We start from the raw sequence: 26789 nt of genomic DNA on the forward strand, positions 1-26789 counted from the left end.
TAAAAATAAACACAATTAAATTTTCAATGTTTTCCTTGAGAATCAAAATAGGTTTAATTGTAAATCTAGTTTAGATTTTTAAATTGAGAGTAATGAATTATAAAATTAAAAATTAAACTCTTGATTCCAATTTGAGCATAATTAGAATCGGTTTAATTGAAACCAAATTTAGATTTTTAAAACTACTAAACTGATTTATCAAAATAATTAATATTTAAAAAAACTAAATTTTCAATGCTTTCATTGAGAATTGAAACAGGTTTAATTGTAAATTGAATTTAGATTTTTAAACTGAGAGTGATTTTCAGCTATAATAAATATTGAGAAAATATTTTTTTTTAATTGTCAATTATCAAATATATCAAAAAATATTATGAGATTAATATTAACCAAATTTAATATAAACTCAAGATATCGGAATTGATTTAATCATTTTTAAAATTGAGATTAATAAAATTTTAATGCTTTCATTGAGTAATTGAGATTGGATTAAAATAGTTAATATTTTAAAAAACTAAATTTTCAATGCTTTCATTGAGAATTGAAACAGGTTTAATTGTAAATTGAATTTAGATTTTTAAACTGAGAGTGATTTTCAGCTATAATAAATATTGAGAAAATAATTTTTTTTAATTGTCAATTATCAAATATATCAAAAAATATTATGAGATTAATATTAACCAAATTTAATATAAACTCAAGATATCGGAATTGATTTAATCATTTTTAAAATTGAGATTAATAAAATTTTAATGCTTTCATTGAGTAATTGAGATTGGAATAAAATAGTTAATATTTTAAAAAACTAAATTTTCAATGCTTTCATTGAGAATTGAAACAGGTTTAATTGTAAATTGAATTTAGATTTTTAAACTGAGAGTGATTTTCAGCTATAATAAATATTGAGAAAATAATTTTTTTTAATTGTCAATTATCAAATATATCAAAAAATATTATGAGATTAATATTAACCAAATTTAATATAAACTCAAGATATCGGAATTGATTTAATCATTTTTAAAATTGAGATTAATAAAATTTTAATGCTTTCATTGAGTAATTGAGATTGGAATAAAATAGTTAATATTTTAAAAAATTAAATTTTCAATGCTTTCATTGAGAATTGAAACAGGTTTAATTGTAAATTGAATTTAGATTTTTAAACTGAGAGTGATTTTCAGCTATAATAAATATTGAGAAAATAATTTTTTTTAATTGTCAATTATCAAATATATCAAAAAATATTATGAGATTAATATTAACCAAATTTAATATAAACTCAAGATATCGGAATTGATTTAATCATTTTTAAAATTGAGATTAATAAAATTTTAATGTTTTCATTGAGTAATTGAGATTGGATTAAAATAGTTAATATTTTAAGAAAAATAAACACAAAAATTTTTTTAATGCTTTCATTGAGATTTGAACTCAAGACCTCCCGCTTACTAAACGGGTGCTCTAACCAACTGAGCTATGAAAGCTAATTGATTTAATTGTTTAACTGAATAAAATATATTATTATTAATTCATAAACTTAGTTTTTTTTTAAATTTTTTTTTCATTCTCAATAGTATTAGCGTTATACAACTCTAAAATTTTAAGTAATATCAGTGGGGTTATATATGTAGACGTGTGACTAAAACATTAAAGATTTCGTGAATTTTTTTATAAGGATTTGAATATTATTAATACAGGATAAGAAACTCTTATATTATTTTTTTCAATATTATTGAATACAAAACTATATTTGGGAGATCGAATTTAAATGGCAAAGTCATCTCATCTAATACGATGAGACAAAGTCATCCCATGACCCTAGAGCTGTAGTAGGGTATATATGTTGTGGATTGATAAATATTTTTATTTTGAAACTGATAATTTCAATGCCAAATATTAAATTGATTGATATTGATATTGTAATTGTGTGGATTTAAATGTAGTTACTGATATTATTCTAGTTGGTGTTATATTATAATTTAATTTTCTACCGATTTCTATATATATTAACTAGTATTTATTATATTAAAATTATGTTAAAAAAGAACCCTAATTTTAAAATCGAATTTAAATTTGATATCAAAATATTAAATATTAATATGTTAATTTAGAGACCGAATTTATATTAGTTCGTTAAATTAGCAATCAATTTAAATTCAGTCATTAAATTTAGAGATTGATTTTATGTATCTAAATTTAGATATCAAATTTAATATTTCGGTCACTAAAAAATTTAGTGTTTTAAATTGCTATATTTGCTTACAGCTATCTTTCTTATTTTGAATAAACATGTCATTTATGTGCTAAGTAAAAATGGATTATCTTTATTTTAAATATATATCTCAGTTAAAACCCAGACTTCACCTCATCTGCTTTGATGATCTTTCACATTTAAACCAAATTAACCTTTTTAAAAAATCAATTTAATATTTATTATTAAATCCGAACAAATGGATCCATAACAATTATGTTAATTTGATGAATAATCAAACTAAATGATCTTTTAAAAATAAAAAAATAGTAAAGGTTTTTGATAAAATATTAATTGATTTAATAAAATAAAGATGAGTTGTTATTACATTAATTGTTCAGCTAGGTTTGATGCGGCAAAAGGCAACCATCTTCTGGACCATGTGGCTAAATCTATCAGGGTCATGTGGCTAAATCTATCAGATCAAGATAACACTCATTGTTTCCACACAACTAGGTTATCATGGCCAAGATTGCGATCGTGACAAGAAATTGTGCTAGTCATTATAATTGTTAGGCGCTACCATTTGCGGCAATTCTCCACTCGATAAATTTTATATATTTTTAAAAATATTTTTAATAAGAAGATTATTTTTTTTTAAAAAAGTGTCCTTTTAAGGTATGTGGTGTGCTTTTGATTTTTTTTTTTTAAATATGCATGAGGTTTTTAAATTGTTTAATTTTAAAAATGAAATTTGATCTGTGATAAAGGAATGTGAACTTTTTGAATATAATTTATTTTTTAAATAAGTATAAACGGATATTTTTCCTAACAATTTACTTGATTCATTCGCTACTTATTGCTAAAAATAATAATTCCTTACTACTTGATCAATTATAAATTACTCCAAATTTTATATCTATAAAAAACACTATATAATCATTTTTACTACAGCTCATTCGATTTTTTTTTTTTTTAAATAGGTTATAGTTCATAAAATGTTTACTATTTCATCTTCTATTTTTAGTAAAATAAAACCCTAACTAAATCCAAAGGTGTCAAATCACAAGTCAATAATAAATATTTTTTAATCTTTCTTTCAATTTTTAAATGTTAATTTCTGAAAAATCTAATTTAAAAATAAAATATTTCACACACAGAAGGAAAATTTATATAGTAAAAATCGAATAATCTTAGTTTGTATATATTTGAGTAAAACAGTTGATATTGCTTATTCCAGTATTAGAGACAGTCGTGTAGTTAGAATTTTTAACCAGAAGAGTTTAATTTAATAAATTAAAATAATTAATACAATATAAAATCAAATTATCCAACTCTAAAAATCCAAAGATAATTTAAAATATAAGATGAAATTTTTAAAATTTTTAAATATTTATGTAAGTCAATTTTCATAATCAAAAGCCTAAATTTTAAACGAAAATGACTTTAAATTTAAAATTTTCAAGTTCGCTGGAAAAAATAAAAGAAAGATTGTTATTTTTGAAAAAAACAAAGATTTTTCATTAACAATTGTGACTAGTTTCGGTGGACTCGACAACAACACAAAAAGAGTAAATCAAGATAAAATAGGATTATTCTTACCATGTCGATAAAATCCTACAAAACATGAAGAGAAAGAAGATGCGAGACCTGCTCTTGTTATTGAAAGAGGGCAACAACTGATGATGGGTTTCTTGCTTGCTGGAGAAAAGAAAAGAGAAGAAAAAAGAACTCTTATGCTCGAGAAGAGGGGAGAAAAAAAATTGCAAATTTATGTAGTTGGAGAAAAGGAGTAGAAAGAAATGGACAAGAAGAGGAAGCGAAAAATAAAAGAAAGGAATGGACGAAGGCATGACGATGACATATGGCACGATGGGGATTGTTTGTAATTATGGAGAAAAAAAAATGAAGAGAAGTTTCCTTGAAAATACTCTAATTCATTTTAAACCGATTAAACTCATTTAAATCTTAAACTTAGTTTGATCATAACTGGATCAAATCAATCCCAATTTGAACCAATATAATCCTTATTACCACACCAACCCATTGGATTTAGTTTGAATCCTATCCGATTTTAATTTAGTGCCCTCATTCCGTGTTCTACGATTTAGTTCATCCATTTATTGTTATATATTTTATTTTTTAAAAATTCAATGCTTAACCTTCCTTAACATTCCAAGTCATGATATTTCCTCATAAAAGTTATACGAATGGATAACTTAAGTTGAGAGCTTTCCAAATATATAATCAATTTCAATTTTTTGGCGATGAGGGGCTTGCACCCCCCATCCTGCCACTGCAGGCAGGTAAAACACGGGGGACATTTTTGCCCTAGTGTAATGGTCCTTTACATGAGGGAGGTTAGACACTCAACGAAGCATTTTACACCCACTAAGAATTAACCCTAAGATATATTAGAGCAACCACTCATGCATATACCAACTACGCCAACCCGTAGGGGCTAGTTTGTATATATAATCAATATGAAGCAATTCATTTCAAACTCTAATGAGAATTTTGTTCAAATTTCAAATCAATAATCTATCTGTTATTGATTCAAGTTTCAATATCTCTATAATTTCCTTCTCCAGCCATCACATATATCCTAAAACTTCAGCTTGCATGCAGCAGACTATTTCCAAAACAAAAAATAAAAAATAAAAATAAGCATCAAGAGAACATTGTAGGAACACTGACCTTGATAGTCATTGCGACACCCCATTGCGATTGGCACGGTGTCGAAGACTGGATTGATCATTGTTTCGATCTTTATAGTAACTCGATTCCTGTACTGCACCAAACACAATCTCTACTGTCATCTCAGAGATTGGTTCACAGTAAGTTTGTGGAGGGTCACCATGTTTCCTAGACGACTCCTCCACCTTGTTGGGTCCACTACCAGATTCCTGTACTGCACCAAACACAATCTCTTCTGTCATCTTAGAGCTTGGCTCATAGTAGGTTTCTGAACCCGAAGAATGCTGTTGATGCTTCTGCAGATGTTGCTGTGAGTGTGGCACTCTGCTCCATCCATCGAAATATGTTGTATCATGCCGCAGTTGCTGGAGCTTCTCTGGATTATTCAACATGAACGCAGACGTCTTGTACGGGATGTGTGTATGCCTTTCCAGTGGAGGTGGTTCATCATAAGCTGCAAAACTTTCCTGCAAAGGCTGCACATTCTCCTCGTATTGCTCCTGTTGAGTTCCGTCGTCACTCACTGTCCGTCTACTTGATAAGATTCGACTAAAGATTTGAGTGAGAGAGGATGCAGAAGATGCAATGAGCTCCTTGAGCGAGGTGAAGAACCCTTCTTCTTCTTCTTCTTCTTCTTCTTCTTCTTCTTCCTGCCTGCCTGTTTCAGTTCCAGGTGGGATTAATGGTGGTCTGAATGATGATTTGATTGGCTGCTGATAAGGACTTGTTGAAGATCTTGTGATAGTTTTTCGATCCTGAAAGTATCAAGTTGAGCATTACAAATTAATAACAGATGCATAATAAAGAACTGAAATGTAACATTATCAAAACGAAGTGTAATTCAATATTCATATAATTTATGTAAGTACAAGATGTGCAAAAAAGAACTGAAACTTAAAAGAAGGAAAGCACGATCGGTATGATTCATTAAGTTTGAATTTCGACATGACTTAATATTGGTAAACTTCATAGCCGCCTGAATTATTATGTATGGCTACCACATATACAATCCTCAGCTAGAACAGAGTGAATGCAGGTTGATCCACAGTAGGCAAAACCAATCATAGTTGGCACATGGCTCGTAAGCATATTGCGTAGTGCTTACCTTAATGGTCTATTCCCAGGGGAACCTTAATGGCTCGCACCCCCCATCCTGCCACTGCAGGCAGGTAGTTACTAGAACATTTTTTTTAAAACTTTTTGTAGGTTTTTTTAGATGCTAACAGAAAGGCCATGAGAGCTTTTTGCAAGCGCTTCAACATGGTCGAGCAGCTTTAGCAGGTTGCAAAGTGCGAGAGAGACAAAAGGAGCCATGCCCCCTTAAATGTTCCCTCCTTGGAAGCAAAGACCACACCTCAGCCAAGATTACTTCCACCTCGAGCAAACATACCTTCGACTGAACCAATGTGCATTCACCATAGTGAGCCCAACGATGACGTATATTAACTTGTATCTGAACTACAGTTACTCTGAACAGACTACATAAGCTGAACTCGCTACTCATCCTTTTATGTCCTTGAGTTGTGGTCCAGACAAAAAAGGTGTATTTGGCAGACTACTTTTAATATGTTACAAAAACAATCATAACAATTCTATAGTTGTATGGTTGTTGAACTGGAGGGTTGGATCCTATATGACAAAGATAAGTCTATGGAGTATGATTCCCTAACAATACATATAGCACGCTCGACAAAAAAAGGAAGTTATCATTCACAGAGAAAATGTCTTGTTCTCAGCATCCAACCTAATATCATCAACCAAAAACATGTATCGAAAGTATGCTATGTGTACATGCTTGAATATACCTTAGGTGTGAGCTAGAAAGTTCCATTAGTTCAGCATGCGAGTTTAAAAATTGTTGAAATGATTGAACACCATCAAGGAATTCAAGAAACTTATACCCTTCTCTCCTTTCCAAGGTAATCTGGCCGTTTTTTTTCCGAAATTTGGCACACAAGTCACTGGTGATTCATACTAACAAGTAACATCTTGTATCCATATCCATAATTCATATATTCATAGTTAAGAAATGCTAACATACATTAGATGGAGATGCCACAACAGTCCGTGGCCGATGCAACAATGCAAGCATGTAACCAAAGAAAGCAGCGGCAAACAGCACTGCGATTCCTGCAACAAATTTAGTTATCACCAAGTCATCCTGACAAAACCAAACTCTCCATGTTCCATATGAATTTCATTGATAGAGTGAGTACTTCTACATACAATCATTATGCAAAGAGGAAAAAGATGACAATTAAAAATCTACCTAGAGAAAGCCGAGCTCCATACTGGTCAGGACAATCGTCTAAATTCAATTGGATCTCTCTGATTGCCTGATTTCCTCTGTCAACCACCAGAAGAGAGCAGCTACTACTGACATACACTACCTCAAAATCGTCAGAGAACATTGCATCTTCAATTTGCAGAGTTATACGGCCCACTCTGTATGACTGCCCTGCTGCTATTGTCGTGACACCTTTCCAGACATACAATCCATTGTTCGTTAATATGTAGTTTAACTCTTCTAATTGTCGCTCTTGTTTATTTTTTAGTAGAACTCTAATTTTTGAACGAAATCCTCAACTCACCAGTATCACTGATTTTCCTAATTGCTTTGTTCTTTGTGTCAGCAACATAAATGTTACCCTTGCTATCGACTGTGAGCCCTGTTGGATGGTTCATCCTTGCTTCACATGGTTTGCCATCAACATGACCACTCCAACCTTTAGCTGAACCAGCAACAAGCTTAGGCCTGTTGTCTATCCAAAAAATTCACAGTGGAAGTAAGTGATAATATCAAAGAGATTTAGTTATTCAACAAACCACAATAAGAGCACATTTAGAACAATCATATTCAAGAATGTATCTGGAACAAATGCTTAAAAGATTAACTATATTAAAAGATTAAAAATACAATGTCATATTCAAAGTGCCAACATCAGCATAGAAATTCTGGAATCAAACACATCGTGTTAACTTATTAGCAGTCATCTTCTTTGGCCCCTTTCTAATGGAAGACAATCACAAAATTGGATCATCATGGTATCAGAACAGTGAAACCATCATCACCAACCAGCAACTATTGCTGATATTTTTCAGAACAACTTAGGCTGCTCCTCTAGACCATCACTTCGCTTCACATCCAGTAACTTTAAGAACACTCAAATATTCCACTGTCAAGATATCAATCTCATATCGGACAAAATCAAACAAGTTTCATGGAGGAAGTATCAGTCATAAGTCCCTGGGACTAATAGATTCAGTAACTATTTTACAGAAACCATTTAACACCTCTAACATCTTTAATTTATATTTCACATCAATAGAAAGTTTGAATGTCTACTTAAGAGCATTGAACATGGATATTGAGAAGATAGATGAAGAGTCTAAGCATTAAAATCCTAAAGAGAAATTGCACATTGTAGGCCTCATTCATGGTGTTTCATGTGGTATCATTGGTTATATTTGTGTCATGCAAATGGACACTTCGATCTTTATGAGAGGATAAACACACTCACATTTAGACAAGGGCAAAGAAACCTTGTAGATGTTACTGTTCTTGGAATCCAGTACCAGAAGCTCCCCTCCCGGCGTGACTTCGACCGAGAACGGCTCGATTCCATGCTTACTCCCATCGAAAACAGTCTCGATGCTGTATCCACTCTCAATCCTCACAATCGAGGAGCTCAAGATCGCTGATTAATCCAAAACACCAAATCAACTAAACAAAAAGAAGAGAGAGAGAGAGAGAGGGAAATCAATCTTCGAGTCTTACCAATCCTCGAATCCAACGTCGCCGACCAAAGCCGCCGCAGAAGGGCAGAAAAGAGATTGAAGAACAACACGCTTACCAGCCCTAAAAAAAGAGTAAAACAGAACGATCAAAGCTCAACAGGTAACCCGTGAAACCCACAGCCTCTCCCCTCCCTCACACTCGCGCGCACACACACAAACATCAAAATCCGAGCTCACTAGCTGGGGATGCAGCAGATACGCAGCAAAACACCGCGAAAAATAGGAACAAAAGGAGCAACACCACCATCTTCTTCCGCCTCATCACTTCCGATTCACCTCCAGAAATATAGATAAGAAAAAAAAAATCAAAACTTGCAGCGACGATGAATCAGAGGACGCACTCCAACACGAATCCATCGGTACCTGTTGCCGATCCGCCTACTCCATCACTAGCTTTTGGGAAAAGAGATGAGGGAAGAGCGAGACGACGGATCGAGGAGAGATTGAGAGGAAGAATCTGTGCATTTTATGCTGGTAATGAATGAGAAGTTAATGGCGAAAATAATTTGAAGGGAAGAGAATGCACAATTTTTAAAATACTCCCAAATCGTTTATAATAGTTTTCAAAAAAATACCATTTTAAAACTTTATTTTATTTTTCGCAAGATAAATGCATTTAAATGAAAAACAGAATAAATATTATTATTTATATTTTTTTGATAAATTATTTTAAAATTCCAGATCATAATTTAAACTTTACCTAGTCCTCAAAAACATTTATTCTCACTTTTTAACTAAAAATAATAGATATCAATTTATTTAATAATTCTTATTTTTTTATAGATATAAAAAATTTAAAAGGAGATATAATTTCTCCTAAATTCAGTATCATTTTAAAAAATCTAATATATTTTCTATTCAATTGTACACAATTCAACCAATCGATTGAGAATCATATTAATCGATTGGCTTAAGAGTATTTACATTAGCCACCTTATCTAAAAATTTTATCTTAAATTTTGAATATGATAGTTAAAAAACCTTTGCATCAGCTACCCTATCCATTTTTAAAATTTAGATTTGATGAATAGTAATTCTCTCAATTTAGGGAATGAAACTTCTACCCTAAAAATAAAATAATATTTTTTAATCTCTCATTCCACTCATTCTTTTCAATCTCCCTCTTTTCACACATTCTATAAATATAATAGTAAAAAAATTTAAAAAAAAAAGAGAAGAAAATAATAAAACATTAAAGATGATAATTTTAGAATGGTTGATGTAGTGTGTAATGAAAAGTTATTGTCTAAATTTAATAAAGTAAATTATTTATCTTAAATTTTAGATATAGTGATAGAAAAATTGATGTAGATGCTCTAAGCTAACTCGAAGTATGACTCCTAATTAATTGGTAAAAAGAATGTGTTTAATTTGATAGAAATTATAGTAGATTCTAATTTAAATATGTTGAATTTTAGAATAATTATATCTTATTTTAATTTTTTTTTACCTATAAAAAATGAAGAATAATTAAATAAATTGGCATACATTCAGAAGTTGCATGTAAAAAAAAATGCATGAACGAACTTTTCCTGAACGAAACAAATTGAAATATATTCATTTATGTTAGTTCCTAAAAATAAGTTTCATCTTTTTAAAATTATGTTTTAAGGTTTTGGCAAAATATCATGAACATGCTACTTTTAATTTTAACATATTTTATCATAAAATTATAATAAACCTATCACGCTAGTTTTTTCCCATTTGTATTTCTAAGTTAAGGCACCATAATGATATTAGGGTAAACACAATCCTAATTTGTTAGTTCTCATTTTATAGACAATTGACATAGAAAAAAAAAATAATTCGGTGCACGAAGCTCTCACTATGTAAGGTCCCGAGGAAAAATTTATTGTACACAGATTTATCCTACTTTTTACAAAATATTATTTCCAGACAATTGACAAAAACAACATGATTTTTTTATTATCATAATTTTACTATTTACATTAGGTCACTATTTTAATTATAGTAATAGGCATGAAGTATTACTATTTTGGTAAAAAATGTTTAATTCCAAGTGATAGCTTTATAATATTGTAAAATAAGCATTTTTTTAGCATATAAAAGGGGAGTGTTACGGTAACATACATAAGATAAAAGGGGAGTGTTACGGTAATAATAAAATTTAATCCGATTTCGAGGTCCTAATAAGGCAAAGTATGTATAATAAATTCAATGTAACCCAACTCGTTTTGAGACGAAAACATCATGCACTGAGCTTCCTTTACAATTTTTATACCAGGTATGCATTACACTTTATCCTTTATATTTTTTTAATAACTCATATATTCAACCATTTGAATCGATTAATCAAGCGATCCAATCCCATCCCACACAGTTTACCATCGACAATGAAGATACCCTTATGTACTTTACTCATCTAAATGACACTTTGTACTTTACTCATCTAAACTACTACTCTCTGTTAATTCTACCCTTTTGTACTTATCTAGACAACAACTCTGATTTTTTTTCAATTGATACTAAATATCTAACTTATATTGACTAATTCTCACAATGACCGATCCAATCCCACTAAAATTATTTACCAATCATCAAAATAAATCAAAAAACACTCACAATAGCTCATCAACAAAATCATCCAAATATCTAACTTATATTGACTAATTCTCACAATGACCGATCCAATCCCACTAAAATTATTCACCAATCATCAAAATAAATCAAAAAACACTCACAATAGCTCATCAACAAAATCATCCATTAATTTATCAAAACTAAAACTCAAATTTTAAATACTTAAAAAAAAAACACTCTACCGTTGCAGGCGATAGCTCTATCCTATTGGCATTGAGTATTGCAAGCCACAATTTAATAATATTGACTGTTGTTATTTTCTATATCATGCCAATTAACAGTTTGACCTCTCTAGAAAGTAGATTAGGTACTGTACCAAGGCCTCTCCACAGTCAAATAAAATGGCATAAGATGAGCCATCTTGGCAAATGTCTTCTGTTGGAACCCCCACAAATATTTTGGTCATACTCACCGACCAAGATGGTAAGGTTTCAGCCTGTCTGATTACTCATATGGTCCACTTTAATCGCTGCCGGTCTGGCCGAATCCATTCGGTGCAAAGAGATATAAGAAGTTGAGAAAACAAGGGGAAAATGCAACGACATGGATAGGAAAAGTCCAATATCTGTACAAAGTTCCACACAGGGCACACGGCTAGGAGCAACAGTCTTTAACAAATGTGCAAGGTAACATATTGAGAATACACCTCGTGGAAATAAACATTTGTTACCTCATACCATATTCGAAGAAGGCAAGTCATCCTGGCAAAACCCCACACGTCGTTGATGGTGAACGGAGGCTACAGAAAGCAAGTAGCTACATTCTCAAAATCCATGAACTCCTTTCGGTTGGATTTTACTATGCCTTAGCATGCAGATACTGAAATAACAGACTGAATCTTCCGCTACAACTATTTCCTCCTCTCGTAATGCTTGATTGCTGCCAAGTATATATCAGTGGAAAGTTTTAAAACCTAATCAGTTGGTAACAAGCAAAGTACCAGTGTAAGCACCTGTATAGCATGTTTCATTCTTCACCATTGTGAGAATCATCAACATGAGAAGTGGCGCTACGGATGAAGCGTCCTGGGTTTCTCGTTTGAGTATGATAACGTTCCTTGTACTTCTGCCTGGAAGCATGGTGACCTTGTGCCTCTTGATCAATGCTCGAGTTTGGCTGGCGATATGCATTGCTTGGCTTACTGTGAGAATCAACTGGCTGGTATTCAAAATGTGGAGTATTCTTATGTTGATCTTCGATTCGCTGAGCATTTGATTTTCCAGAAGTATGCATAAAATCCCGACCCCGATATGTTGCCTCCTGCCCTCTGTTAACACGCCCATTGCGTTGTCCATATTGGTGTGGTGGAGAAACTTGATTTTCACGCTGAGGACTCATATCTACAACTGGTCTTCTGCTATGCATCTGCTCCACTGATGAAGCAGAGTTACGAGACTGATCTTTCCGGTTCAGGGTATTGCTAGTCTCATTGCTTGGGTGGTTACTCCCAGCACCAGGGTAACCGAACTTCTCAGGCCTAGCATCATGATAGAAGTTTCTTTGCCCTCCAGTGCCCCTACCTTGCTGAATTTGAGACTTTGGTTTCCAGTGAGAGTGAGACCTAACGTGATCACCAACAACATTCTTACCATTATCATTTATGAAAATTTTCACATCATTCTCACTTGTATCTAAATTGAGAGGATTGACACCATTTTTTTCGTTTGTGTTGTTCTTGGAATTATGATCGTCAGTCCCATAATTGCTTCCTGTAACTCTGTGAGCTTGTTGATGTTTTTGCATGCTTCTGATCCCCTGATCTTTAGTCTGGATAGGAGCCACATCTGAATTTTTCTGCACGAGACTGTCACCACCCTCCCAGCCATCAGATCTTACCTGTTCTGGCAATGGTAGGTGCTGATTGGAAGGCTTGTCAAAAGTTTCGGTAGCATCAGAAGGTTGCACATTTTCATTTGAAGCCTGTGAAGGAAGAACAGTATCAGCTGAATTCCTCTGACGCCAAGAGGCTTGAACTCTACCACGCCTACCAGGCTTATTGTCCTCTGTCTTCTTTGTATCAGCACCAAATTCAGATGAGCCATCAAATTTACCTGGCCCAAATTTGGAATCCAAATAAGGTTTCTCAGGCATCTCATCTGAAGTCAATTGACTGAGATGGGTTGTAGACTTTTGAGTGTACTGCTGCAAGTGCTCTTTGGCGACAGGTTTAGGAACATATCTCTCTATCTCAGCCCTCTTTGTTTTTGTGCCACTGATATCATTCCCAATCTGTAATGAAGAGTCAGAGAAATTTCCTATTATACTATTCTGCTTGATTTCCTCCAGTTGCTCGATCTTATTTGCAGGCCTTACAGGTGCCCAGATGACCGTCTCACTTCCATGAACCTTGTCGGTAGGCTTAATTGCCTGATGGTTTCTTGCCATCTTTCTAGATGGCTGAGGCTTCCGATGGTTGTTCATCCTGCCTTGTCCTTCGTCAACAACTTTAGAAGACCCTTGGCGAGAGTGTACTATGCCATCCCCACACTCCTGACCACTACCATGGTCAGAAGAAATTAGGGCAGGAACTGATGAAGTTTCCAGAACTGGTGGTGCAGGGTTGAGCCTAGAACTTTCACTTGGGTATTCTTCAATCTTTTCATTTGAATGTGTTGATGTGCTAGAGCCAAACAAAGTATCATCCTTGTTCCTATTCTTCACGTTTCTATGATTTTTTTTCTTCTGTTGCAGAGAAGGATCCCCATTATGCGGCAATATATCAACACTTGATGCAGGTGCATTGACTTCAACAAGCTTTTGTGAGTTCTGATTCTTTTCGCTGATGAAGTGCATTTCATCTGATTTGCTCTCATGGGCAATCTCATCAAGAAACTTCGAACCTGTATTTTCCCTCATCGCTGACTTCTCACCTGGGTTTTTCTCCTGTGGAACCTTCTGCCTTCTTCGGTTTCCCACCGGTCTATGCTTAGAACCACTGGAAGCATTAAACTGTGAACCTTCATGGGCCACAACTTCTGTAGTGTTTGTATGATGCTCCATTGAAAGAGTAGGTATACTACCAGATCTAGAATCTTGGGCAACTGTTTCTGGAGTCTGAGAAACATAATCACAAGGCAAAGAGACTACTGGTCCAACTTTGTTATACTCATTTGCTTGTAGAGGCATATCTACTGCAGAGAGGGTAACATTTGAAGCTATATCTGCTCCAGGATCTTCTTGCTGCTGTGGATTATGACTAAGGGATGATACCTCATTTGACTTAGGTTTCATGCTCAATGCTGCTGAGCGTTTATTCAATTCTTCCAGCTTTGCGAGAGCTTTTGCTTTTTGCTCCCTCGTTCTCTCCTCCTCCTGTTTCTGTAACTGCTTTGCACGTTGAGCAGCCAACTCTTTCATTTTAGCACGCTAGCAGACAAGCCAGGAAAACGACATCAAAAACATTTATCAACACATGTATACCATTTTTCGAAAAGACAGAAATACAATGTTGGCTTTTTATCAAGATTCAATGAACATTGTATTCTTTCATACATAAAATATCTAATATCATCTGGTACTTCTCATAACTCATAAACCTACCAATTCATTTAGATCTTCTGGAGTACATTAGATTTACCTTGCAAAAGTTTAGGAGACACATAGGAACAAGATGAATATAAGCTTAGTTACGGTAAATAAAAATGGAACAAAAGTTAGTGAATTTATCAAAATGAATTTCATCCAAAAACAACATACTCAAGATGTAATGATGTGTTCCATCAATAGTTGCAGCTTATATTCTTGCTAATACTTTTTATTTCATACAGGATTTCAAATATATACACACACCCAGAACTGAATTCATACTTGCTCTATCAATTCAGTCATAATATAAGTAACAAAAAATGATCTTGACATGGACATGACTTCTATGCTCACATATATTTTAAATCATTAAAAGCCATTGTAAGGAGTGATTAACACAATTTTAGTGTACAGATAATAACAGCATTTGCATGAGGAGAATTATATATTCAAATATGTGTATCTATTAAAAAAACAATCTTTCACACAAAATTCATTAAGAACAAACCTTATACAGTTCATAGTAATTTTATCTATTTTCTGTTGAAATCACAGGTGCTGAATTATATCTGTATGCCATTCATAAATCAAGCAGAAATCATCCAGAGCTGATGAAAGTCAAAATTTGTATATGGCATCTAACTTGTACCTATCAATTCCAAAAATTTAAAAACAAAAAAGAACAAGAAAGATGCACTATCTGCGGGAAGCAATCAGCAGTTATTTGTCAACTAACTGTAATATACATTACTTGGAACTCATAGTTAGAACTTTGATAAATGCACTATCTATCCCCTAGTTTTGCAATCACAACATTTACCAAATTAGAGGTCTACACTGACCTGGTCTTTGTGATCAAGTGAATCTGAATAGGCATCTTCAGTAACAATTTTTTCCATGGGAACAACAAATGCCCCTTTTTCAGAAGATTCTCTTGTCAGCTCGCCATCAGTTTGATTATCTAACCTCGAGTTGGACGAATAATCACCCCTGCCAATTGCAGAGGGGGCTCCTTTTGAAACACAAGAACCTGATTCAATTGGAATAAAATCCATGGAGTCTGACTGTCCAGAAACAACTGTTGAATCAATGGTGTGTGTGTCCAAAGAATATCCCTCAAAAGAACTTGGGATAGCAATACCCCTAGCTTTGGTAAAATGTCCAGTTCTTGCATTGGCAACTTTTGGTTGTTTTAATCTCTCTTGTTTTGACGACAATCCTCCAACTATGCTGTGGTTTTCAGCGCTCCGAACTTTGTTATTTAAGCCTTCTATTTTTTCGATCAGTGCAACATTCTTTCTAGTAACTGAATTAGGCTTCCAATCATAAACCGGTTGAATTGAAATATTTGGTCCTCTCTTAAGTATGCCTTCAGATGTCCTATTGGAATTTACTTCCAAGTTAGAGATAATAGGATTTGAAAGCTGACACATACCATCACCAGCTACCTTCAGTGATGCTCGGTGATCGCTTACCAGATTCATGTCATTGGCAATTTCATTCTTTCTGCTACCTGCAGACTGCTCACTCTCCTTAGATATGGATGCTTCAGGTTTACTTTCAACATGACTTTGTGTTGAAGTAGGTGATGAAGATCCACTATGGGTCTTTGCTTGTGTAACTTTATATGCTAAGTCACCTTGTGGTTTTAGCAAGACCTTATAGGGCCCTGGAAAAGGAGCATGAGCTCTGTCAGATGGTACTTGCACTTCCACCTTTTGTGTGACATCCCCACCAAGACTATTTGGAAATTCATCTGAGGTAATGTTACCACTGGAGTTAGGAGATTGTTTATAGACACTCGGTTGAATAGCCACTCCTGAAGGCATGTGTTGTTCACCAGAACTGCAAAAACTTGCTTGTTGATAGCCATAATATCCATCATAAGGAACAGGTGTATGGTAGGGCCCAGGCATGGTAGGAATAACAGGGTGGCTAGAAAACATGTATGGATTAGGCAGCACTTGGGGGCGATATACCTCTCCAGTTGTAGGGTGGTACTGAACAGGCCCAGCACTTGGTCTCAAGGCAGCCTCTGAGTTGGGTGGAAACGGACGGGGATAGCACAAAAATGGATCAACAGGAAAACTACCAGGGGGCCCTGCTGGTCGATATGGACCGACTAGAGCCCCTCCTCTATACCAAATTTTGTCAGGAGAGTGCATTGCAGAACCATGCCAAGAATCAAACTGACTAGGTGTCATATTCAAGCTATTGTGTGGTTGTGCCTGCTGCAAATTATTATTCAATTCTGGGTTATGTGAGACAGCACCTCCAGAAGATAAGTTTCTCTCAGTTCTAGGAACACTTACATCCTCTTGATCCTTGCAGATATCTCCTGAATTCACAAAAGCATATCTTGAGTCCTATTAGGAAAAGAAAATTTAAAAACCGAGCTAGCTAATTCATCTTCACTCACCGCTAGAAGATTTTAGGTTTTCATTGGATCTGAGAATACCAGAAGATGCATCAGAATGCTCTTGTAAAGTGTGACCTGCTAATCCGAGTTGTAAAGGATAATCAGAGTAAATGTTGCTAGTAAAATATACAAATCTTATTTACATTCATATTCAATTGTATTTTTACATGAAACTAGGTTTGAATATTGAAGAGAAAAATAAAGGTGAATCTGCTATCACCCAACAACAGAATTCATTTTTTTTTGTTTTTTAATAAAAAGGTGTTTTTTATCAGACAAAAAACAGAATACCACATGATTAACTATGACAACCTAATCTATGAGCTACAAGATATTCCAGTTATTTGCTTGAGTCAATGAAAGAGATATCCTGTTAGAATGTCAAGGCATTATCATCGTAAGTCTTTGTAACATTATGGAAATCGAACAGACCCAATAAAAAGTCCCCTACAAACAAGCACATATATATAAAAAAAATTAAAATTTATTTTCAGCATGTCAATGATATCAATAACTGGGTCAGCATGGTCCTGGAGTGTTTAAAGTTTCAGACCAACACCAATCTCAATGATCTGGGGGATAGGTAAGGTATGGATAATGTGCTACAGAAACACTAGGTAAGGTCAAATGAAAGGCCATAACATTGTGACGACAGAGTACATCCAACCACAAAGCATTAGATCCAGACTGCATCTTGCAATCACTGCACAATCCTATCAGCAAGAACTTCCTAATCAACAATAAAGGATTACTATTAACCAAGAACAAACTAACGAATTTCATTTATCCATCAACTGTTAGCCTGTTGCACTTTAAACCTACATGATAAACAAGGATTGAGAAAGATTCAATTATGCCAACCACTTCATGTACATCCTCTTCTCCTTCATTATCTTCTTCTGCTATACTAATTGCTAACACACAAAGCAACAAAATGGAAATAAGGTGTGATTGTACTTTTCTTGTCCATTGGACAGGGGAAACATAAAGACTGACCATGATGATTTTTGTTGATGGGGGCTAAACTTCAAGGTTACTGGAGAAGGATGATGCCTGGAGACACTAACCTCAAGAAAATCTACACTTCTATCATTCAATTTTAGATCAATTATTCCTTTTATTACATTCACTTCTGCTAAAGCTTCAACAAGCCACAAACCAAGTAAATATTTATTTAATTATCCTGGTAATTGGAAGCTGAACATCAGCTTTATTAATCCATTGAGTAAAAATCACTTGGAAGCTCTGGAACTACCAGTCAGAAATGAGCCATAAATCACCTAAGATTGCACCGCATTACAGAATGTAGCATGAATATTATGATATAAAATTTTTAACAAAATGTTAATTTTCTATTGAATTTGATTAGCATATGGCTGACAATGTAATCTAAATGCTGTGGCTGTTAAAAAAAAATTAAGTTATATATTTATATTCTTGTTACTCCATCTTTATATGCAGGTGGGCAACACATGAACTATGGAGTATATTTTGACTTTGGACAAACACAACATAGTCACAACTAGCACAATTAACTACATAGATCTTCTCCCTCAATTAAAATCTATGCAGGTACAATCATCATCATCTATGTGTATTTGTCCCAACTATTTGAGTTTGGCTAGAAAAATCTTGTCTCCATTTTATGCAAGGATATATTATGGATATCCTAAATCACATAATTTCATTGGCCATTAGCCAATGGCCAACCATTTGTCTATCGAGCATGAACTGGGAAAAAAATCTTTTGCCACATGAACTGGGAAAAAACAATATATTATATTATTAAAAAATAGGTTTATGAGATTTAAAGATGGAGCATACAAAAAATATAGTCACCTTGCTGACCATCAATTCTTTTCTCCGAGCCAAGTGTTGGAAAGTCTCCAGAAGTGAGAGAAAATTCGTGATTTATTGCTGATGCAATACCCTAACCCATACAAAATCAACTTAAATACCAGAAAAAAAAAATAATTTCAGAAAAAGAAAAAATTACGTATTTTAGACCATATTAAAGAGGCACAAGTGCATGTACCACAAGGCGTACTAGAAACGTGCGCAAAACAGATTTGAAGATAGGGAAATACCAATTTGTCAGCAGTTTTCGGAGACCCCCATGCAACTGCAGGGTCTGCTACATTTTCTGCAAATCGAGACAATTGAGAGCTACCTGGCCTTGTTTCTGCACTTCGCGGACGAGCTGCAATGATTGGCCTTGTTTCTGCACTCCTAGGACGAGATGCAAGCACTGGTGCCTGGTTTGAGGGTAATAATCCAGATGCAGTTGATGGGCGTGAATTTGAACCCCATGCATTTGAGTCTTGGGATCTATCACTGCCTGCTGTCGATGGCCTCGTTCCACTTCCACCGGATGATGGACGACCACTATTATGACATGGTGAACCAGTACCTCCATCAGTTTTAGGGGATAATAGAGTTGATGAACCCCACACATTCGAAGTTGCTGAACAAGGTCGACTTCCCCAAGTAAGGGTGCCCCTAAATATCAATCAGCAATCATCATGCAAGCAGAATAAACTATGCACCATCCTACAGCAGCAGTATATAATAGAAAACCAAAAATTCAAGGAAACAATAACTCACTTTGGAACAATTTCCACATTTGGATCTAGACCATTGTTCTCCGACCTTCAAAAATGGTCAATATTTAAGTACATAAATCTATCAAAATTTAAGGACACAAACTTAACTGAGATACATAATTAAAATTATGGATTAACGTGATACCACGTTGTTACCTTTGACTAGGTAAATTAATGGGTTTTGGCACTTTGCCCAAGATAGTCATGCCTGACTTTCGTGCAGAAGCCCATCTGAGAAATAACCATTAAAAAAACAATGATTAATGAAAAATACCAAATCACAAGAATGTTTAAGTAAATAAGATCACAAGATTATATTGGTTACCAAGACAAAACTACAAACAAGACTTGGACAAGTGTGGCATATATGTTATGGTCGATGGTTTCACCTAGTACCCTTCACTCTCCATAGTATTTCCAAGAGACTAAAGGCTCAAACTTTTCAGATAGTAAAGACAACGAGTAAATTTAGGTGGCTGTCTTCCTATCAACCCTGGAATCAGAAGAAAGCACAAGGAGGTTGGAGGAGAAAATTAGGGAAACATAGAAAGGAAAGAAAGAAAGAGGATAAGTTATTGGGAGAAGATTCATTATCTCAAAATTTACCACTTAGAATTATGATAAATATTTAATGAATAGATTCATTAAACTAGTGTGCTAATGCCATAGTTTAAAGTGCTCTGCCGAGATGGTCGAAACGGGCGAAACATCTCATTCCGCTCGGCGGCGACCGACACTGGCACGACCCCGGCACCAGACCCACGACAGTTGCGACGTGTTGCTTGACCTCGTGGCTGCAACGGAGGGGTCGACACGACCCCGACACCAGACTCACGATGGTTGCAACGTGTTGCGCGACCCTGTGGCCGCAGCGGAAGGGTCAACCTCGCAACAACATCAGAGGGGTCGCATAACCCTTTCGCTACAGCCACAAAAACGTTGTGCGACCCTATGGCTGCTGCAGAGGGGTCCCACGACCACCGTGGTCGCGTCGGAGGAGTCACGCGAACCGCGCGACCATGACTGAGGGGTCGCGAACCACACGACACCGCCGAAGTAGCGCGAGCTCGCGAGTGGTGTCGAATTTCAGATTTTTTTTAATTATACTTAGGTTAATTATTTTAATCAACTCCTAGTTATGAGGGAGATAATCTAAATAGGCTTTATTCAAACCTCATAAAATTTTTATTTATTTATTATCTATTTTCATATCTTTTTCTTTTTTAAAAGATTATTTTATATATTTTTTAAATATTTATATTAAATATTTTATTTTTTAATTAATATATTTTATATTTAAAAAACACCGAAACTATATCGGCACAACATGATACGATACCTAAACTGTATCGTTCTAATCCAGGACCGAAACATCAGCATGGGTCAAAATTTTAAACCTTAGCTAATGCTAAGTTGTTCCCCGGAAAGGACGCGTTGCAGGGTCCGACTGTAACGTCTCGACAAGGACCGCTACATCTCCAGAACTCAGATGTAATGTCAAATATGCAAGAGTTCGTGTTACAGGGTCCAATTATAACGTATCGGCAAAGACCGCTATATCTCCAGGAGAATTTAGGTGTAGTGTTAAATAGCACGAGTTCTCATACCATAGGTTAGATAAAAATAAATATGATAAGAAAACTAATAATCTAAAATTTGAAATATAAGAACCCTTACTGGTAAATCAATGGAGGTAGTAGATACGATAATTAAGAGAAGAATTAGTATTTTGTGTGTACAAGATACAAAATTAATAGACGAGAAGACAAAGATGATAGAGCACTCGGATTTTAAGTTATGGCACAAGAAAAAGTAAAGCAAAAAATGAAGTGGATTGTTGATAATAGTGGTAAAAAAAACTATGAACATAATTAATGTATATGCACTGCAAGTAGGATTAGATGAAACTATCAAATCAAGATTTTGCGACTCCTAATATTACAAAACATTTTGCCAAATGAAATGATTTTAATAGGTGATCTAAATGAGCATGAGTGAAAAATAAGGAATATGAGAGTTATGAGTTTTGGAACGAGAAATAAGGAAGAAAAAACTATATTAGATTTTGTGATAACATAAGACCTTATATTAGCTAATACGTTTTTTAAGAAAAGAGAAGAACATTTAGTCACGTTCAAAAATGAGAATAATTAATCACAAATTGACTTTCTTAGGGTTAGGAAAAAGGATAGAAAGATTTGTAAAGATTACAAAGTCATCCCTGGAAAAAGCTTAACCCCCTAACATAGTTTAGTAGTATTGGATATAAGCCTCAAATATAGTATCAATAGAATGAAAATATATACGACTCCTAAAATTAAATGATGGAAGTTAAAAGATGAGAAGCAAAATATATTTAAGTAGAAAGTAGAAGTACAAGCATTTGGTGAAATATAACTCTAATACGACATGAGATAAGATGATATCAAAGTTAAAAATAATAACTAAGAGTATACTTGGTGAGTCAAAGGGGCATGCCCCACTAAGTAAGGAATCTTGGTGGTAGAATAAGCAAGTACCAGAGAAAGTAAAGGAAAAACGAATAACCTATAAGGAATTATATATTTGTAAAAACAAGAAAAAATATATAATAGCTAAGAAAGAAACTAAGAAAATAGTGAATGAAGTAAAGAATGAAACTTTTAAACGATTATATTAAAAATTGATACAAAAAAAGAGGAAAAAGACATTTATAAAATAACTAAAGTGAGAAAAAAGAAAAATAAGAGATCTTATCTAAATAAAATGTATTAAAGATGAATGTAATAGAGTACTAAGTAAAATAAAAGAGTGGTGGAAGAGGTATTTTCATCAACTTTTAATGAAGGTTTAGATGACCAACTTAATTTAGGTAATTTAAGTAGGTCAAATGAGCATACAAATTTAAAATTTTATCGTAGAATTCAAACTTCAGTAGAATAAATTTAAAATGGGATGCACAATGAAAAAGTCGTTGAACCATATGATATTCCAATAGAGGTATGGAAGTGCACAACGAAACAAGGTATTGAATGACTTACAAAATTATTTAACATGATATTAAAAACGAAAAAAAAAGTCTAATGAGGAAAAGTACTCTAGTTTCCTTATATAAGAATAAGGGAGACGTACAAAATTATACAAACTATAAGGGTATTAAACTAACGAGTCATACCATGAAATTTTGGGAAAAATTAATAAAAAAAATTAAGGAAACATCGGTGACTGAAAATCAATTTGGATTCATGCTCAGAAGGTTGATAATAAAAATTATACATCTTCTTAGACAATTAATTGCAAAATATCAGAGAAAAACAAGATTTACACATGGTATCCATTAACTTAGAAAAAGCTTATGACGGAGTCCTAAGAGAAATTTATAGAAAATTCTAGAAAAGAGATGTGTTCACGTAACATATATTAAACAAATTAAGGATATGTGTGAGGATGTAACGACCAAAGTGAAGACTTCAGGCAGAATAACTAAAGCATTTCCAAAAAATATAAGGTTACATCAAAGATCAACTTTAAGTCTCTATCTTTTTACACTAATTAGGGACGAACTCACTACTCACATTCAAGACAGTACCGTGTACATGTTGTTTGCAGATGATATTATTTTGGTAGATGAGACATGCGAAGAGGTATATGTTAAACTAGAATCTTAGCGGAAAACGCTAGAAGGGAAAGGTTTTATGCTTCGTAGAATAAAAACAGAATATATGAAATTTTAAGTTTAACAATATTAGACGTAATAATACAATTGTTAAAATAGAAGATAACGAATTGTCCAGAATAAAGAGTTTTAAATATTTAGGATCATTTTTGCAAAACAATGAAGGGATTGAGAAAGATGTCTTACATATAATACAAGCATGATAGTTGAAATGGAGGAGAACGTCAGGTGTTTTATGTGATCGTAAAGTACCTCTAAAACTTTAAAAAAAATTCTACAAAACCGTAATTAGACCTGCTATGTTATATGGAGCTGAATGATCGAGTATATGAGCAAAAAATGAGAATTACAGAGATGAGGATGTTAAGATGAGTGTGTGGGCATACGAGGATAAACAGAATAAGAAATGAGAATATTAGAGAGATGAGGATGTTAAGATGAGCGTGTAGACATACGAGAATAAACAGAATAAGAAATGAGAATATTAGAGAGAATTAGAGTTGTATCTATTGAGGGAAAATTTTGAAAGACGCGTTTAAGATGGTACGAGCATGTACTTAGACGGCTAATAAATGCTCCAATTAGGTGATATGAAATTATGACAAACACACATATCAAACAAGGAAGAGAAAGACCAAAAAAGACTTACTTAGCAATAATAAAATAAGATAAAATTTATTTAATTATAAATGATGATATAGTCGGAGATAGAGCTCAATGATGTAAAAGGATCTATATAGCCGACCCCATCTAGTGAGATAAGGCTTGGTTGGTGTAGACATTACTTAACTACATCCTAAGTCCAATGAATAAATAATCAAAAGAAAAGGAAAATAATGTAAAAGGCAAACACCATGACAAGAAAACATCCTAAGACCAGATTAATGCTCTGAACTACATAAGATTTCTCTTCAAATAGAGTGTAACTTTGCATTACATTTACAACTATGACCATTGACAAAGCATTGAGACCATAACGAGGCCTACTGCTGTCTTCAATGTTCCAAAGAGATGCATCTAGTAAAATGAAGTTACACTTACATAACAGTTATAATTTTCTCTTCTTCACGATAATTGCAAAAAAAAAAAATAAAAAATAACGATGCAAAAAATGTAAAACAAATGTTTGAACTTGAAAAAGGAACATGTAATCAAGAATAAAGGTTGAACTAAAATCAGAATGATCAACCTTCGATCTCCTGATGAAATATTTGAAGCCATATGGTACTCGACACTCCTGGATCATCAATATATATGCCAATGACTACCTGAAAGCCAGATATCCAAACATAAACACTTATGCTAAAGAAACTAAAATGGCCTAATTCTTTAAGGAAATTAGTCAAAGCTAACAGTTTTTTTGGAAAGTCATCCAGAAATTAACAGGGGATATTAAAAAGATATTTGAACAAAGTAAACCCATATATGATGATGTGATATCGAAAAGTTTCTATATCATGACCAACTGAAATTCAACTCAGAAAGACACTGGTGTACCATACTTCTGTTATGCAAGCCTAAAACAACACTAAAATCACTGTTATGACCAGAAGATCGATAACCAGAAAAGGACGGTCCAGTTCTCTATGTTTGCTCTTCTACCAAAGAACAATAATATCATGACCATCAAGTCATGATTGTCCTAACAATTTGGGGCCTGCAACATGAATCTCATCCCCCCTCAGCTCTCCCTCTACCCCCTAAATTCCAAATTGATTCAACTTTCTTAATTATAGAAACTGCTAAATACAACCAGCACCTCTCAAAAAAAAAAAAGCTCTATTTCACATAATTTCAATACAAGATCTTCAAGTACAACCAAGACTATCTGCAAAGAAAATTGACATAATGAAACCACTTCAAAAATGGTTATCCTAACCTCACAAAATCCCATAAATTCTAAAAATTAGGAAACTAAGTAAGAACTACAAGGATTTTGTGAACTTTTGCATTGGCTTATAATATAGCCAATTGTTGTAGTCACTTAAAATAGTCATGTATTACAAAGGTAAAATTTCTCATTCATCATCTCCCTACCCATGATCCATGTACAGATAAGCACCTAGTAATCTAGGATCCCTTCCTATACAGATCAAAGAAAAGAACACAAGCAAAACCTATAACAAAAGGGGTTCATGTATGGTTTAAGGATTACACAGACAAATGAATTGTTTATCTATATCATATAATCCTAGGTAGGATCCAGTAATAATAGACATAAAAAAAAATTATAAATACAGAAGCAAACAAAACTGCAATTAGACAACGAGCAAGATGTATTAAATCTCATAGTCTCAACTATGATTTTGCTAAATCTTTCTCTACCAATGAGATCAACATTATAGGATAACGGTCCAATGCAAATTTTGGTGATTCGTTGAACTGATACTATCACACATTGAATGTATGGGAGTGGCATACTATACAGTACCTCAGGTGCCCACACACAAATCACACAAATTGAGCGTCTACAGCGTGTAAGCAACCATGCTAAACTTGTTGGATTCGGACATCAAAAAAGACTGCCAATGCGAAATGTTCGACAGGTAACTTTCTACTCTTGAGGAAATGGCCTTTCTATCCATAACTGAAATTACTAGTCACAGATCAACCCGAGAAAAAATAGATGCACAGATCAACCCGAGAAAAAATAGATGCACGTATTAAACCCATCTCTCACACATCAACCCGCTTCTCGATAAGTTGAACAAGGCTTCAATAACAAATTCGAGAAGAAAGAAGGTAGATCGAGGATCACGACCATAAAATACTCCGATCTTCCAAAATCGTAAACGTACCAAAGTATCTTTGGTTTTAACCCTAGATTCGAAGAAGCGTCGCGATTGATACCTCCTCCGCGTGACGGAGTGCGGCGAGAGCCTAGTGCGTTGGTTTCCAGACGTTCGGGGCGGCACGGGAACGACGGGACCTCAGAGGGCGGCGAAAATCGCCGAAGGTGGAAGGGGAGAGAGAGAGAAGAGGGAAGGGGAGACGAGTGGAGAAGACGGTAGAGAAGAGGAGAAGGGGAACGGGTAGGGTAGAGAATAATATAAAGTGAATGGTCGACGTGGGGTGTTTCTATTGGTTGAAATCCTGTTTGATGTAATGCGCGTGACACGTAAACCTAAAGTTGTGTTCTTTGTGTCGACGCACGGGATGTGCATGTTTTGCGCATCCTACGGGCCTCGTAACTCGCCACGTGGCCTAGTTGGTGGAAACGTTTTAATTTTAACTTCTCTTCTTATTTTTTTTCTTCCGATTATTGATTTGAAGGAAATATTCCGTGGCTCTTTATTTTCT

At 34.1% G+C, this 26789-nt stretch overlaps 2 protein-coding genes and 1 non-coding gene across 7 annotated transcripts; all 3 read right to left on the reverse strand.

Annotated features, from left to right (window-relative positions):
- Window positions 1–1410: 1410 nt before the first annotated feature.
- Window positions 1411–1484, reverse strand: TRNAT-AGU. Its single transcript has one exon. It is a non-coding gene; the product is annotated as a tRNA-Thr (tRNA).
- A 3203-nt stretch (window positions 1485–4687) lies between these two features.
- LOC122026144 lies at window positions 4688–9175 on the reverse strand. Its single transcript, XM_042584785.1, has 8 exons — window positions 9050–9175; window positions 8864–8962; window positions 8667–8747; window positions 8410–8586; window positions 7480–7650; window positions 7158–7367; window positions 6930–7018; window positions 4688–5643 (listed from the first exon to the last, which is right to left on the reverse strand). The coding sequence occupies exons 2-8, from the start codon at window positions 8946–8948 to the stop codon at window positions 4897–4899; spliced, it is 1560 nt and encodes a 519-aa protein (XP_042440719.1). The 5' UTR covers window positions 8949–8962; window positions 9050–9175; the 3' UTR covers window positions 4688–4896.
- Window positions 9176–11831: 2656 nt separating this feature from the next.
- LOC122026427 (protein MODIFIER OF SNC1 1-like) lies at window positions 11832–26505 on the reverse strand. Of its 5 annotated transcripts, none has more exons than XM_042585166.1 (11): window positions 26288–26505; window positions 24679–24757; window positions 19991–20065; window positions 19836–19880; window positions 19319–19730; window positions 19071–19161; window positions 17232–17306; window positions 17125–17150; window positions 15655–17043; window positions 12240–14653; window positions 11832–12166 (listed from the first exon to the last, which is right to left on the reverse strand). In XM_042585166.1, the coding sequence occupies exons 2-10, from the start codon at window positions 24708–24710 to the stop codon at window positions 12254–12256; spliced, it is 4545 nt and encodes a 1514-aa protein (XP_042441100.1). In that variant the 5' UTR covers window positions 24711–24757; window positions 26288–26505; the 3' UTR covers window positions 11832–12166; window positions 12240–12253. The 5 variants fall into 5 exon arrangements, with proteins under 5 accessions (XP_042441100.1, XP_042441099.1, XP_042441098.1 ...); XM_042585165.1 differs by having other exon boundaries at window positions 17232–17309; XM_042585164.1 differs by having other exon boundaries at window positions 15655–17150.
- Between the last annotated feature and the right edge of the window lie 284 nt (window positions 26506–26789).

Source organism: Zingiber officinale, chromosome 10A, assembly GCF_018446385.1.
Source record: "Zingiber officinale cultivar Zhangliang chromosome 10A, Zo_v1.1, whole genome shotgun sequence".
In the NCBI taxonomy this organism is placed as follows: Eukaryota; Viridiplantae; Streptophyta; class Magnoliopsida; order Zingiberales; family Zingiberaceae; genus Zingiber; species Zingiber officinale.